Source organism: Pan troglodytes, chromosome X, assembly GCF_028858775.2.
Source record: "Pan troglodytes isolate AG18354 chromosome X, NHGRI_mPanTro3-v2.0_pri, whole genome shotgun sequence".
In the NCBI taxonomy this organism is placed as follows: Eukaryota; Metazoa; Chordata; class Mammalia; order Primates; family Hominidae; genus Pan; species Pan troglodytes.
Window position 1 is genome coordinate 11063500 of NC_072421.2, and position 13961 is coordinate 11077460.

The following is a 13961-nucleotide window of genomic DNA, read 5'->3' on the forward strand; positions in this document are numbered from 1 at the left end:
TAGAACATATCTATCATCATAGAAAGTTTTATTGGATAGTGTCAGTTTAAATAAATCTCAGAGTTAAAAGCTTAAATAGGAGGGCATTATGTACACAAATATTTGAAACCAAGTTTAGTTCCATACGGTAAATGCTTTTTTAGTCAATTTCTTTCTTCCTTAATAGGAGTGGTATGTTTGAAAGAGAGTTACATAAGATAAGAAGTTTGTGGAATGCCTGCCTGCCTTGCTTGACAATGCAGAAAGGCTAAAAACGGCACATTGGGTCCTCGCAAAGAAAAAATGCTCATCTTCTGGGTACAATGCTCCCTGAATATAGAACCCCTGGCCTTCTATCCACAGACTGTAAAAACAAACATCACACAATATTCCCTTTCTCCTGCTCCACCTTGTTCAATCGCTTTCTCACAAACATGTACACACAGAATTGGAACTGAGAAGCTCATGTCACGCTAAGTTAGAGACGTGGTCTCTTGAAGGCTGTATATCTTAAGTGCAGCGCACATCTGGCTTCACTGTGTACATTGTGCTTTCCTGAAGTCACAGGCACTGGTGGCTTTGGCTAACACGAATAAGGTTGTCTAAACAGTCCAGGTTCTACCAGTGAATATTCTCAGTTCCTGCTTTAGAAGTTGACAGCAAAGAAAAGTTTAGAAGCATGCTTAGGAATAGGAGTGGCCTGAGGTTTTTGTTGTTTTGTTGTTGTTTTTGTTTTTTAAGGTCAACCAAGGGAGAAACAAAACAAAACAAAACACCAACCAGGAAGCACACTGAAACACAACACTAGGAATTCCAATGTAAATTTGTGACCTTTGCCATGGTGACATTTGCCAAGATAAAATTCAGTCTTTTACTAGAAAGAGCAGAAGTTTTTGGAGTTTGTACAGGTCCCAGCCAAATTCTAATTCTGTCATTCCCTAGTTACCTGATTTCCAGCAAGACGGCTGATCTCTGTCATTTGCAAAATGGGGATTATAATGCTTTACCTCAACTCGATGTTGTGCAAATTAAAACAAGATCACAAATACAAGGAGACGAAGCAGTACAGACAACCAATCAGTTAGCTGCCAATTTTGTCTCTGCTAATGTATTGTGAGTTTCTCACTACTATGATATGAAAAATACCACAGAGAGATACTATTTTTAGCACCCACACCTTGAGAGTGAGGGAAACAGTGGTAAGTATGCTTTTAATGATTGAGATTCTCCTTTTTCTCCTGTCCCCAGTTTAGTAATGGGCTGTGTTGTTTTGATGAAAAAATAAAGGGCAATGCACAGAAATTGTTTATGGAAATATCAGTGCCATTCCTAGGTCAAAAGCCCATTCCTCTGGTTATTGGGGAATAACTGATCTGGTGGCAAAGTGTTTATATAACTAACTGTGCACAATATTAAAGAGAACATAAAAGACAATACCTGTAAGGTAATCCAGACATTCTAGCAATTTCTTCTCTCGGGAAAAATCTAAGGCAAAGGTGTCAAATGTGTCATTGAGGTTGATTTCAGGAATTAGAACCTGGGAGGATGCAGTTGCCATGGAGACTCTGTAATGCAAACAAAACAATGTTTCAGAAATGTCAAGATGACTTTCAACATCACTGCATAGAAATGAAAAAAAAAGGAAAATAAATATCTCTTAAAAAGTGCTTTTTTACACATGAGTTTTAAGAGGCATCTCAAAATGTCACAACACAGGAACATAAAACAAATGAATGCAAGCTTTAAAAAAAGTGAAGGAATTGGAGAAAACAACAAAATGGCTTGCCCTCTTCCTTTTTACTATCGGGAAAAAAAATTCCCTGTGAAAGCAAAAGAATATTCATATTTCATGTTGCTGTGTATTTAACAGTCTGGCCCGGTCACGTCTAACCCCAGCAAGAAGCGCATAGCTCTAGGCATTTCTTCACACATCTGTCTGGGAAACTGTTTGTTCCTTTCAGACGCAACCCTGATCCACTTCAAAGGAGAGTCTCCAAAATTTCAAACTGCATAAAAGGCAAAGTGAATATTTAAAAAGAATGTTTCCAGATATTGGATTAGTTTAATCAATTACTAGCCTCTCTCTAAAATAAACATTAAAAAGGGAGTTTTTTGTCTGGCTCATTTTCTTTCTCTTTGTATTCATTTTCTTGCACCATATTCCCAGCAGATGCTGTGGAAAATATTCATGAGCTTTCTCACAAATCCCCCCAGTGGATGCACTATTTCTCTTCTTCATTTAGGTTTTCTGGTTAGAGTTCTCATGTATAAACTAAAAAGCAAGGCACTGGTGTGTCTCAATCTCCTTCTATGTACTCTCAGGTTCATTTGGAAGGTTCAGTTATTAATAATGAACACTTTGATTCAAAAATGCAAGTGCTTCTCTTAAAAACAAGAGAATTGTGGCATGAAGCATACCATTTCTGAGCATATCAAATGATGCTGGACTAGTAATCTTGTTGAGTTTGGTATTTTGTTAAGTTCCATAAACAACACTCTTAAGAGCTATTATATGCGGAGTATTGCGTAGGATGCTGGGAATTTTTGAGCAAAGAAACAACCTTGAAACAATTTAGTACTAAATCTAGTTACTTATTTTCTAATTAAGAAAATTGATGCTCATTTATACAAGGCCACAAAGCTAGCTGGCAGCAGCAAGGAGGAGAATTTCAGATCTGTACTCTTCTGTTTCATCTAGAAAAATTTCAGGCCAGTTACTCCAAGGGTTATATGTCCTTTTGAGTCTCTTAATGGCTCTTAAAGCTTTGGATTTACAAATGTAATATATCTTGGCTCTAAAAATTACATCTGTGGGTATATCTATACAACAGGATATTATTCAGCCATAAAAAGGGATGAAACACTGACACATGCTACAATGTGGATAAAGCCTAAAAACATTATGCTCTGTGAAAGAAGCCATCAAAAAGGCCACATATTGTATGATCCATTTGTATGAAATGTCCAAAAAAGGCAAAAACTCATAAAGACAGGGAGTAGATTGGTGGTTGCTAGGGGCTAAGAGGGGAGGGGAGATGGGGAGTAACTGCTTAATGAGTATAACGCTTACTTTTGGTATGATGGAAGTGTTTTGGAACTTGATAGAGGTGGTGGCTACACAACAATGTGAATGTCCTAAATGCCACTGAATCGTGCATTCAGAAGCAGAGTCTCACTATGTTGCCCAGGTTGGTCTTGAACTCCTGGGCCCAAGCGATCACCCTTTGGGAGGCCTTGGCCTCCCAAAGTGCTGGGATTACAGGTATGAGCCACCACACCCAGCCTTAAAATGGTTAATTTTATGTTGTGTAAATTTCACCCATCTAAAAAAGAATATACCTGTAAAATGCTCAAAATTCATAGAAATACAGTTTCTATAGTTGTATTTCTGGCAGATTTTCAGTGTTGTACAGGCGGGAAGGAGAGAGCCTAATCAACAATGTCATAAATGTAATGATACTGGGATTGAAAGATGCAAGTGAAGAGGTCTAAGCTCTGGAAACGAGTTTCAAGTGTCTGAATGAGGGTAGAGAATCTAACTGCATCTCCTGACCCTTTCACCAAGAAGTAGTGAATAGCAGAGTTGAGTGCTTTTGTTGACTAAATATTGCACCCTGGGGAATTGGGCTAATTATTGTTACCAACAGCTGCTAATTTAGACTGATGGATACGGAGATGGTTGCTAGGCATTTTTGATTGATGGTCAAGTTATACTTTAAAAATGCTTTCCTTATGACCCGTGAACACAAAAAGTCCTTAAACTTCATAGAGGTCCTAGGATTATTCTCAACAAATATTTATGAAGCCCTTAAACTATGCTACACACCAAAGAGCCCAGAATATATGCATTCGATGCAGAAAAGTTAAAAGAAATGCTAAGGTGCCATTTGAACTCTTAAAAGATATTGCAAAGTGAAACGCCAATTAATTCTCTGTCATAATGTCTGGCAGGGAGAACTGTTCTGAGCTACTGGGAAACAAGCACCAAACTTGCAATTGCATTTCCCTGGCTTTAGCAGTTTCCCTGCCCACTGGCAGAAACCTCTTTATTCAGGCTCATCCAAAATAGATTTTGTTCCCAAGTTTCTCCTGGTTCCATGGTCTACAAACAATTAAATAAAACATTTTAAATTGAGTGACACTGTTAATAATGTCTACCATCTTGACGGTAGGAACTTTGTTACATGGGAACCAAAAGGATCAAAGTTCCTAGCCTGGGAGGCAAAGGCTGACAGCAAGAATCAGTGGAGATTACTGCAGCTTTTAACACCTACACATTTGTTTTTTGATGGAAGGAAAGATACTTATCTTTGGCTACAACTTCAAATTCCCAATTGGAGTGACAGGCAAGGGGAAATCTGCCAAATTCAACATTTTAGGCCATGTTTTTATTTCCCAAATCCTTATTGCCCATCTTCTGGCCTTTTGGATAAGTTGCCAAAATCCACTAGGGCTGTTAGTGCTATGCCACTTTCTCAACTTCTTGCTTTACAGCCATGTCTGGGACACATGGGGCCAGTTTTCCAGAAAGTGGACGTGTCTGGAGCTATGCTGCTCACAAGGCTTCTGCCAAACAATGTGCATCACCAAAGTAAAACCCAGTGAGGCCTCACAGTAACAAGATAGGTTTACTTTGGTCAGCCCAGGAATTCCCAAACACATTTGGCCTTGAAAACGTGCAGTTATCTTAATGCCTATGAACACCCTGCAGACACACTTCCAAAACCACTGATCAGATATGCTCTAATTCTTTGAACCAAGCAACATCTTTTCAGAATTGACAACTGGAGTTCTTGGCTTTGTATTCTGGAAAAGATCCTTGAACTGCCTATTGTAGTGAGGAACAGAAGGATCACCTTGAGGAGTCTGAGAACCTCCTAGGTGCTTTGAACAATAGGTACTATTCAGAGGGAAGTTTCTTTGTATCACCTTCTTGATACAGATAAGTTACTGCTATAAGGGATTTTAATTCTAGATTCTTCATAAGCAGACCAACTTTCTTATGCCTGGACTTAGTGAATAGCTTTGCTTATTTAAAATAATGCTATAAAGGTGCATATACAATCACACCAAAGACCTATCTACTAGTGTAGCTTGAGAATATAGTACATTATACATTTGCATTCATCTAGTGAGTGGGAAGGAAGAGAACTAGTATTTGTTGCATGTTCATCTTGTGACAGAAACTAGGCTAATGTTTTTACTACATTATTGCATTTTATCCCCACGATAACCATCTTAGGTAGGAATAATTGGTCCCGTTTTACAGATTTATGGATCCATTCATTCATTCACTCATTCACTCATGTCAGGCAGCTTGCAATGTGCTGGGGCTATAATGGTAAAAACAAGGTGGCTAGGGTACCTGCCTACTTGGAGTATATGAGCAAAATTAGCCAATGTTAATGAGCAGCCTCAATGCTATCTATAATTACTAAGCAATTAGCACAGAGCCAAACAACCAGTTCCAAAGCAAAAGCATCTCCTACAATGTAAAGCTTGAGGCTCTCTCCCCTTTTGGAGTTGTTTGATGTTTCTGAAATGAAAGAAAAATTTACAGTTTTGATTCAGCTTGTAGGAGGACATATCCACTTTAAGTCACTTAATGATGCAGAAAATCTCATCTAAGTCTCACTTCAAGAATGCCTGCGGGATTAAAAGTTTGTTCTGGGCTCCACACCTGAATTGAAGAATAAAGATTGTTTGGAAGTATACAGGAGCCAAAGCCCAAGGCAGGCACAATAGGAGACAGAAAAAAGAAGTCATGTCCTAGAGAAGAATGTTAAGTGACAGGTTGATGAATAGGGGCAGGTAGACAGAGAGTAGCATTGGAAAAAAGACACACAAGGCGGGCTAGACTGACATGTTGAAACGTGAAAACAGAGATCCAACTAACACTCATGGAGTAGCTATAATGCTAATGACCTGTTCTTAGGAACTTAAAGCAATGTTATCACAACAGTGACAGCTATTCTGAAACCAATTTTTTTAAATAATTTTTTTATTAGTAAAAACAATTCTTTTGTGGGTATATAGTAGGTGTTTATATTTATGGAGTACATGAGATATTTTGATACAGGCATGCAATGTGAAATAAGCACATCACAGAGAATAAGTTATCAATCCCCTCAAGCATTTATCCTTTGGGTTACAAACAATCCAGTTACATTTTTAAGTTTTTTTTTAAACATACGATTAAGTTATTATTGACTATAGTCACCCTATTGTGCTACCAAATAGTAGGTCTTATTCATTCTTTCTTTTTTCCCATTAACCATCCCTACCCACCCCCACTCCCACAACTCCCTACTATACTTCCCAGCCTCTGGTAACCATCCTTCTACTCTCTATGTCCGTGAGTTCAATCGTTTTGATTTTTAGATTCCACAAATAAGTGACAGCATGCAATGTTTGTCTTTCTGTGCCTGGCTTAGTTCACTTAATGATCTGCAGTTCCAACCATGTTGTTGCAAATAACTAGATCTCATTCTTTTTTATGGTTGACTAGTACTCCATTGTATATATGTACCACATTTTCTTTATTCATTCATCTGTTGATGGACACTTAGGTTGCTTCCAAATCTTAGCTATTGTAAAAGTGCTGCAGCAAACACAGGAGTGAGGATATCTCTTCTATATACTGATTTCGTTTCTTTTGGGTATGTACCTAGCAGTAGGATTGCTGGATTATATGACAGCTTAATTTTTGGATTTTTGAGGAACCTCCAAACTGTTCCTGAACCCAATTTTCTAAGTAGAAAATAGCTCAAAGACCCATAGTTAAAAAGTGGCAGTGCTAGGACTGGAACCCAGGTCTGCCAACTTCTAGTCTAAGCCCAGTGTCCTTTTTCTATATCCTAGCTGCTGGAAGGATAGAAAGGCTCAGGAATTAGCCAAGAGGATTGACAAATAGTGATGGGAGGAGAGGGGACTGCAGAAACAGAGACAAGGCTCTTGGCAAATTTTTACAGGCTCTGTGAATTCAAACTTGACAGAAGCACATTCTTTGTAGAAAGAGAAATCAAAGTCATGTTCCTGCTCTTGATGAGTTGGGCTTGTTATAGAGAGAGCTGAATGGGAGCAGATACGTCCCACTGGAACTGAGGGAGATTGTATGTGGGCATTCCCACACCTGTGCTATACTTCAGATGCATATCTTCTTTCAGCAATAACTGTTATGGGGTCACATCATCTCTGGTCACTAGGTAAGAATTTATTCATGTGACACTTGGTTGAATCTTCAGGGATTGATGAGGAATGCAGTTCATAATAGCCATTTCATCTGGACATCTCAAAGTTCATAGATGGAGAAAAGTACTCCTGGATTCCGGTTGGAAACCGTGACCTAAGTGTAAACGCTATCTATTAGTGTCCTAGGTACACTGGAGTATTAGTGCTATTTGCAGTTTTTAACTTTAGGGTGAATATTGAGCAACTGGATATGGCCCAGGGAAAATAAACATTTGGAACCAAGGAATCAGGAGGAAAGAAATGGGCCTCTCAGAGTAAGGAGGAGAGCATCTTAAGTACATAACAGGGATGATAGCCAGCTGTTATCCATGCCTTTTAGAAGAGATAAGTATCTAATCAGCTACAAAAGGAATTTTCCTCAAATATAAGAAATAATACAGTCAAGCCGGTTGGATAGTAGACCAGAGTTGTAAAAACACGATACATTACTCTTTAAGAAGAGTGAAAATGGAGATGTCAATCACTCCTCCTCTATGCGATATTTTGAGAATTAGCACAAGTTTCCGAAACAAGCAAGCACTCAATAAATGTTAGTTTCCTTTCTCTTTCTTTGAATAAATTTCAGTCATAAGATGGCGAGTATTTTTTTTCCTAGGCCAGGGGTTGGCAAAATATGGTCTACTGCCTGTTTTTGTAATGGTTTTATTGGCACACAGCCACACCCATTTGTTTCTATATTATCTATGGCCGCTTTAGAGCTAGCTACAATGGCAGAGTTGAGTAGCTGTGACCAAGACCTTACAACCTGCAAAGCGGAAAAATATTTACTTGATGATCCTTTATAGAAAAAGTCTGCTGATCTCTGCTCTAGGATGAAGATCAGCATGCATGAGCTCTCTGGGGTCTTCTAGAGATAGGATTCTATTATTGCTTTGGATAAAGGGCAGTTGACTCTGAAAATTAGAATGAATGAAGTCAAGGCCATTAGCCTGAGTTAGAGATGTCATTTATGTGGCATTGGCTGTATCTGGCCCAGCCTAGTGCTTCTCTTTGTTTTTTCATTTATTTATTTTTTTTGGAGAAAGAGTCTCGCTCTGTTGCCCAGGCTGAAGTGCAGTGGCACGATCTCGGCTCACTGCAACCTCCGCCTCCCAGGTTCAAGCAATTCTCCTGCCTCAGCCTCCCAACTAGCTGGGATTACAGGCGCCTGCCACCACGCCTGGCTAATTTTTGTATTTTTTTTTTTTAGCAGGGACCGGGTTTCACCATGTTAGTCAGGCTGGTCTCGAACTCCTGACCTCAGGTGATCCACCCGCCTTGGCCTCCCAAAGTGCTGGGATTACAGGCGTGAGCCACTGTGCCCGGCTAGTGCTTTTCTTTGGACCCACTAGAATTGCTATAGGTGTTTGTGTCAGTGAAGATGAGTAATTTTTATACCAACCAAGTATGTGTGCTGAAGAAATACTTATCTTTGCCAGTTTTACTGCTGAGCCAACCATTCAGATAACATCACATTAAAGCTCCCTACCTGAGAATAAAGAGTATTTTAAAAGAAGGCCGTATGAGGTTGACAGTTTGGTCCTTTCTCTCCTGCATGAGTTGGCCTTGACCTTTTCAGGTGAGGCCAAGCTCCTCAACCAAATGAAAATGGGCCTAACAGAGAACAACACCTGTGTGATTTTAAAAAAAAATAGATGAGCCCTGTGATGGAAGAAAAGATTCCCTTTAATGTTTTTGCCTTCATTTTGACTCTTTGTTATCAAGTGTACGATAACATCACATCTGAGAGTCACAATAAATGCTGTTTTTGTGCCATCATAAGCTCCCCCCTCATCCAAAAGCAGGTTGATTTTATTCTTTCTAACTGGTGGACTCTTGTTTCAAAGGCCTTGAACTCCAGACTCCAGGCTGTTACTGAAAGGGCTTTCACATGTCAAAAGGAAGCATCTTTAGCTGGAACAAAACAGCTCAAAGCCTCTATTCTCTCTGGTACAGAGCCTTGAAAATGAAAATAAAAGCAAGGCGAGGGCAAGACCAACCAATCACACCGCAGATACAAGAGCCCAGCAGCCGAGAAGTTCCCAGGGGCCCCTGCACTCACCTCTCGGTGATATTCTTAGCAGTCTGTAGGAAACGCGCATGATCATTCTCCTTCAGAGAGTGTTCCGCTTGGGAGATGAGTGATGCTGACCGCTCAATGCACTGTTTGCAGTTTGCAATCTGCTGAGCCAGTTTGCGAAGCCTCATCACCTTGAACAAAAGAGGCATGGAGAGAGATGGTTACATGGGTGGTCTTGCTTAATGAAAAGGCATCAGGCTGGATCCTTCATTTTGTCGTGTTATCCTTCCATAAAAGTTCAAAAAGTAGGCATAGAGATATATCAAAATATGGAAAGCTCCATTATGGGACTCTGGTTTAGATATTCTTTATCTCATTGGAGAAGCATTGCTAATTCGTTTTACGAGGAAACACTGAATTGTGAATTGCTTCCCTGTTGATGGGAAAAAAAGGTGTTGCCCAGTAGCAACTTACAAAGGGTCACCAGACGTCTTCCCTGGACTATTCCACACAATGACTGCAAGACTGTAGGGAAGCCTGGAACTTTCTCTATCTCAGGTTTATCTTCTTTTCATCAAGAAGATAAAACATCTTTATTGGTGGTGAATCTATGGTTTAAATGAAAACCATTTTCTAAAAAGTTTTTTTTGTAATTCATGTAATAAAATCGAGAATGAAAAGCATTAGGTGTTACTATTTCCCACACTACCTAAAACTCATGTGTTAAATTAACAGAAAGGGAGCATTTTTCCCATTGATTAATATTTTTCCTGTTGAGCAGATGAGAGAAAGCCAAAAAAAGCACAGCTGGGCCATTTCCCCTCACTGGGAACGTCATTTCCAGGCACTTTGTGCTTACTTGATAACTAGGAACTATTTTGATAAGCATTTCCCAGTTGGGATAAAAACGCATGATTGCTTCACAACCTCCATTCCAATTCCTGATTCTGTCTCGCTTGAAAATGTCCCTCAAACATAATTGACCATAACCTCCGGGGCAGGCCAAGATAAGTCCAAGGTAACCCACTTGACCGTTCGCTCTGGTGTTTGAAATGTGCTGTGAGATGAAGTCCTCTGGCCAGAAGCCAAGTTAAAATTAGACAGCTAATTGGAATTGCTGTGTGCCTACTGCCCCCAACCACACACCCAGGGACAGGTTTCCACCGGCTTTATGATAATTCTGGAATGGAAAATAGCCCTGGGTGAAAGGGTACGGAGGAGGCCAGTTAATCTGTCTTACAGACAAGGCTGGCTCAAGGCTCTCTCCAGAATTCCTGCTAATTCCAAGAAATTCTTTCTTTCTCCAAGTCGTCATTACCATCCCTGTATAACTCTAATCTAAGAAAAGGAAGGAAAGAGATGTCAGAACTTGAGGCCTCTAAGGAACATCCAATTCCAAGTATGTACTATAAGCAAACAAAGGAAATTCATACTGAATTAGAAGCAGCAGGCACAAGATTTCAGGCAAGGGTGAAAAAAATTCCTGAAAGAGTCAGAGAATGAAGTGTCAAAACTTTAGGGCAAATAATATATGATCGTGAGCCTGGTAAAAGACTTAATGCATTATAATTATAGTTACTGTCCCCAGTGGATTAATTGTATTCATTAGTGGAATAAAATAACACTTATTTTACACCAAATAGAATTTAGCCTCTGGCATCATTCTATCTGGAGGCAAAGCTAAGGAAGGCATCCAGTACAGCGCAGGATATTAGAACATGTTCATAAGAAACTGTCAGAGGAAGGAAAATTCCAGAAGGAAAACTAATTTACAGTCCACAGGACAAACCAAGTGAATGGAATATTTAATCACACAGCATAAAGAATCATTTAAATTACATGGCCGAATTGCAGATGTTTAATACAATTCCAGCAAAAGAAAATAAGGTCAAAATATTCCTTTAGAATAACTTCATGACAACTACTTATCCTTTAGATATGCCTATTAAAGACCACACACATTTCAAATGCGATGATGCTTGAACTCCAGTTTCTTCTTTTCTTTTTCTATCATGATATTGAACATTAAAAGTGACATAACAGGAAAAAGAATAAAAGAGCCCTAAATCATGCAAAAATTAAAGCAAGACAAAATGAGAGTCGCCTGTGAAAATATCGGAATGTTCTACAGAGAACAATTTTGGGCATAATTTTAGTTATAGGTTAGTGTACAATTTCATCTGATACACCTGATTTGAGCTTTGCAAACCTAGTGTAAAAGAATCAGCTGGGGATCATTTTGAAAGAAAAACAGTAGATGTTTGGGTCTACGCTCCAATATTTGAGTTAAGGAGTTGTAATTCGCAGAGCAGGAGGAATTTGCATTTCAACAAGCAACAAATGTTTTTAAGCCTGCAGGTGATGAATCATTAGGACAGTCAGGACTAGCCTTTAAAAAACCAAATAGAAGAGGAGAAAAGCAAATAGCAGAGTGCATTCCTGGTAGAAAAGGCAAGTTGGGTTTTGTAAAACCTTTTGTGTGTGTGCATGCGTGCACGCTGTATTGTGATGTCATATGTATTTCTTACTGCTGGTTACAGTAAAGAAAAAAGAAAAACACTGCTCTAAGTTAGGTGTTCCTAGGCTGTGATCTGTGGGCCAAATCAGCATACAGCCTGTTTGTGTAAATAAAGCTTTATTGGCATACTACCACACTCATTGGTTACACATAATCTATGGCTGCTTTCTTGCTACAATGTTGTGCAGAAGTGAGTTGCTGCAACAGAGACTGTATGGCAAAGCCTAAAATATTTGTTATCTGGCCCTTGACAGAAAAGTCGGCTAACCCCTGGCTTAAATGATTACAGTCAGATGGCCCTGATTTGCAGCACACTCTGAAACACTGTCCTACTTGTCACAGCACTTCAAACTCAGACACCCAGCATGGAGCGAAGTACTTAGTTTTCTATTAGACAACACTTTTTAATGTATTATTTTTAAAAGCTGACAAGGTGAATAAAATTTGATGTTTAAAAAAATTAGATACTGACACATAAAAAGATTCTGTATGTGTCTGCCTTAATGCTGCAAGGGAAATATTTTCCAGTCAACTCTTCATTTTTCCTTCGGGAAGTGAGATTACCACATTGTAACTTTTGGAATTTACTCTCTACTAGTCATGGAAATAGTTTGCCTGCTGGAATCTCCTTTTAGCAGGGACACAGGGCTGTTTATATCATTTTATTTGCTGTTTATTATACCTTACACATTCTTTTAAAAGCCGCTTTATTTTGCTTGAAATGCGTTTTAAACACTTATTTTTATATAAATCTTTTTATATGTATGTAGGATACACACCCCAAAACAATTAGGTCCAAACAATGCATCCTCAATTCACACAAGTATCTGAACTGAAAATGAGGCCTGTTCTCACCATCTCTTTAAGGCCATGGAGAGCTCAACATTTAGTCCAAGTTAATTTTCTTAAACTTTTAAGATTTAGTGTACATAAAAGGCAGTGAAGAAAAGGGACCCTTATTTTGTTGAGCTTTGGCCTTCAGAAGTCTACCATAGATCTCTGTGTCTGAACATTAAATGAATGAACTCAATCTGAATTTAGCTCTTTGTGTGTTGACATGAAACTTATCCCCGACTACTGAAAAAAAGAAGAAAATTCTTTCCCAGGGAGCCTCATGGCTTAAGACTCTCCAGTCCGCCCACCTATAAAGGCTGTCGAGTTAATTTGTTTCAGAGAATGTACAATGGTCCAAGAGCAGGAATCATCAGTAGGTACTAACGTGTAATAATATCACCTGCTTGGTGACCTCATCAATTGCAGAATTTGAGGTGAGTTTGACAGCTGAGTGACTAGTGTCAGAGATAGACAGGGGCAAAATAAGGCAGTTGATGAAACTCACTTTTGTGATCTCCACAATTCTGCCTGGTTCTTGCTCCACCTGCCCACTTCCAATTGCTTGTCAGAAGGCCCCACCATCCGTTCTTTAGACTCAATGCTCTCAGTTGCCACTGCCACCCCGGGGTGCAGGGACCCAAGTCCCCCAGTGAACCCCAAGTCCACACTTGCCCTCCCTGTCTGGCACCTCAGATTTCCACGGGTTGGCATTCACACCCTTCCTCTTAAAAACAGGCCTCTGACACAATATGCCCTGGCTAGGGACTTGAGTCACTGTGAGTTTCAGGGTTTGGAATCAACTAGTCCTTGGTCATGTGCCAAAGTACTAACTCAAGAGAAAAGGAGTGCGGCCCTCATCTTTCCCAAGTAACATCTGCTTTCTAAGATTGCCTTCTGAGATAATGTTGCTGAGCAAATGTATACTTTTTAAAAAGTGAAGCATTCCATACATACAAAAAATTTAAGAATATAATGAACTGTCCTGTACATAGTACCAGGTTTACTAAATCTCAGTATTTTCATCATATGAGCTTCAGAGTTTTCAAAAGGAAGTAAAAAAGATTTTTTTTTGAGACAGGGTCTTGCTCTGTCACCCAGGCTGGAGTGTAGTAGCATGATTATGGATCACTGCAGCTTTGACCTTCCAGGCTCAAGCAATCCTCCTGCCTCAGCCGCCTGACTAGCTGAGACCACAGGCACATGCCACTACACCCGGCTAATTTTTATTTTTATTTTTATTTTTTGTAGTGATGGGGAACCACTATGTTGCCCAGGCTGGTCTCAAACTCCTGGGCTCAAGTGATCCTCTCGCCTTGGCCTCCCAAAGTGCTGGGATTATAGGCATGAGCCACCACACCTGGTGGTAAAATATTATTGATA

At 39.5% G+C, this 13961-nt stretch overlaps 1 protein-coding gene across 10 annotated transcripts in view; it reads right to left on the reverse strand.

The window, feature by feature from the left end:
* MID1 (midline 1) overlaps positions 1-13961 on the reverse strand; it is a 664445-nt gene that overhangs the window by 27572 nt on the left and 622912 nt on the right. For all 10 annotated transcript variants that reach the window (XM_063804567.1, XM_054676512.2, XM_054676514.2 and 7 more), the window contains 2 exons: positions 9272-9420; positions 1417-1544 (listed from right to left, as the gene is read on the reverse strand). In XM_063804567.1, the coding sequence (XP_063660637.1) occupies positions 1417-1544; positions 9272-9420 (277 nt within the window). The remainder of the gene's footprint in view (positions 1-1416; positions 1545-9271; positions 9421-13961) is intronic.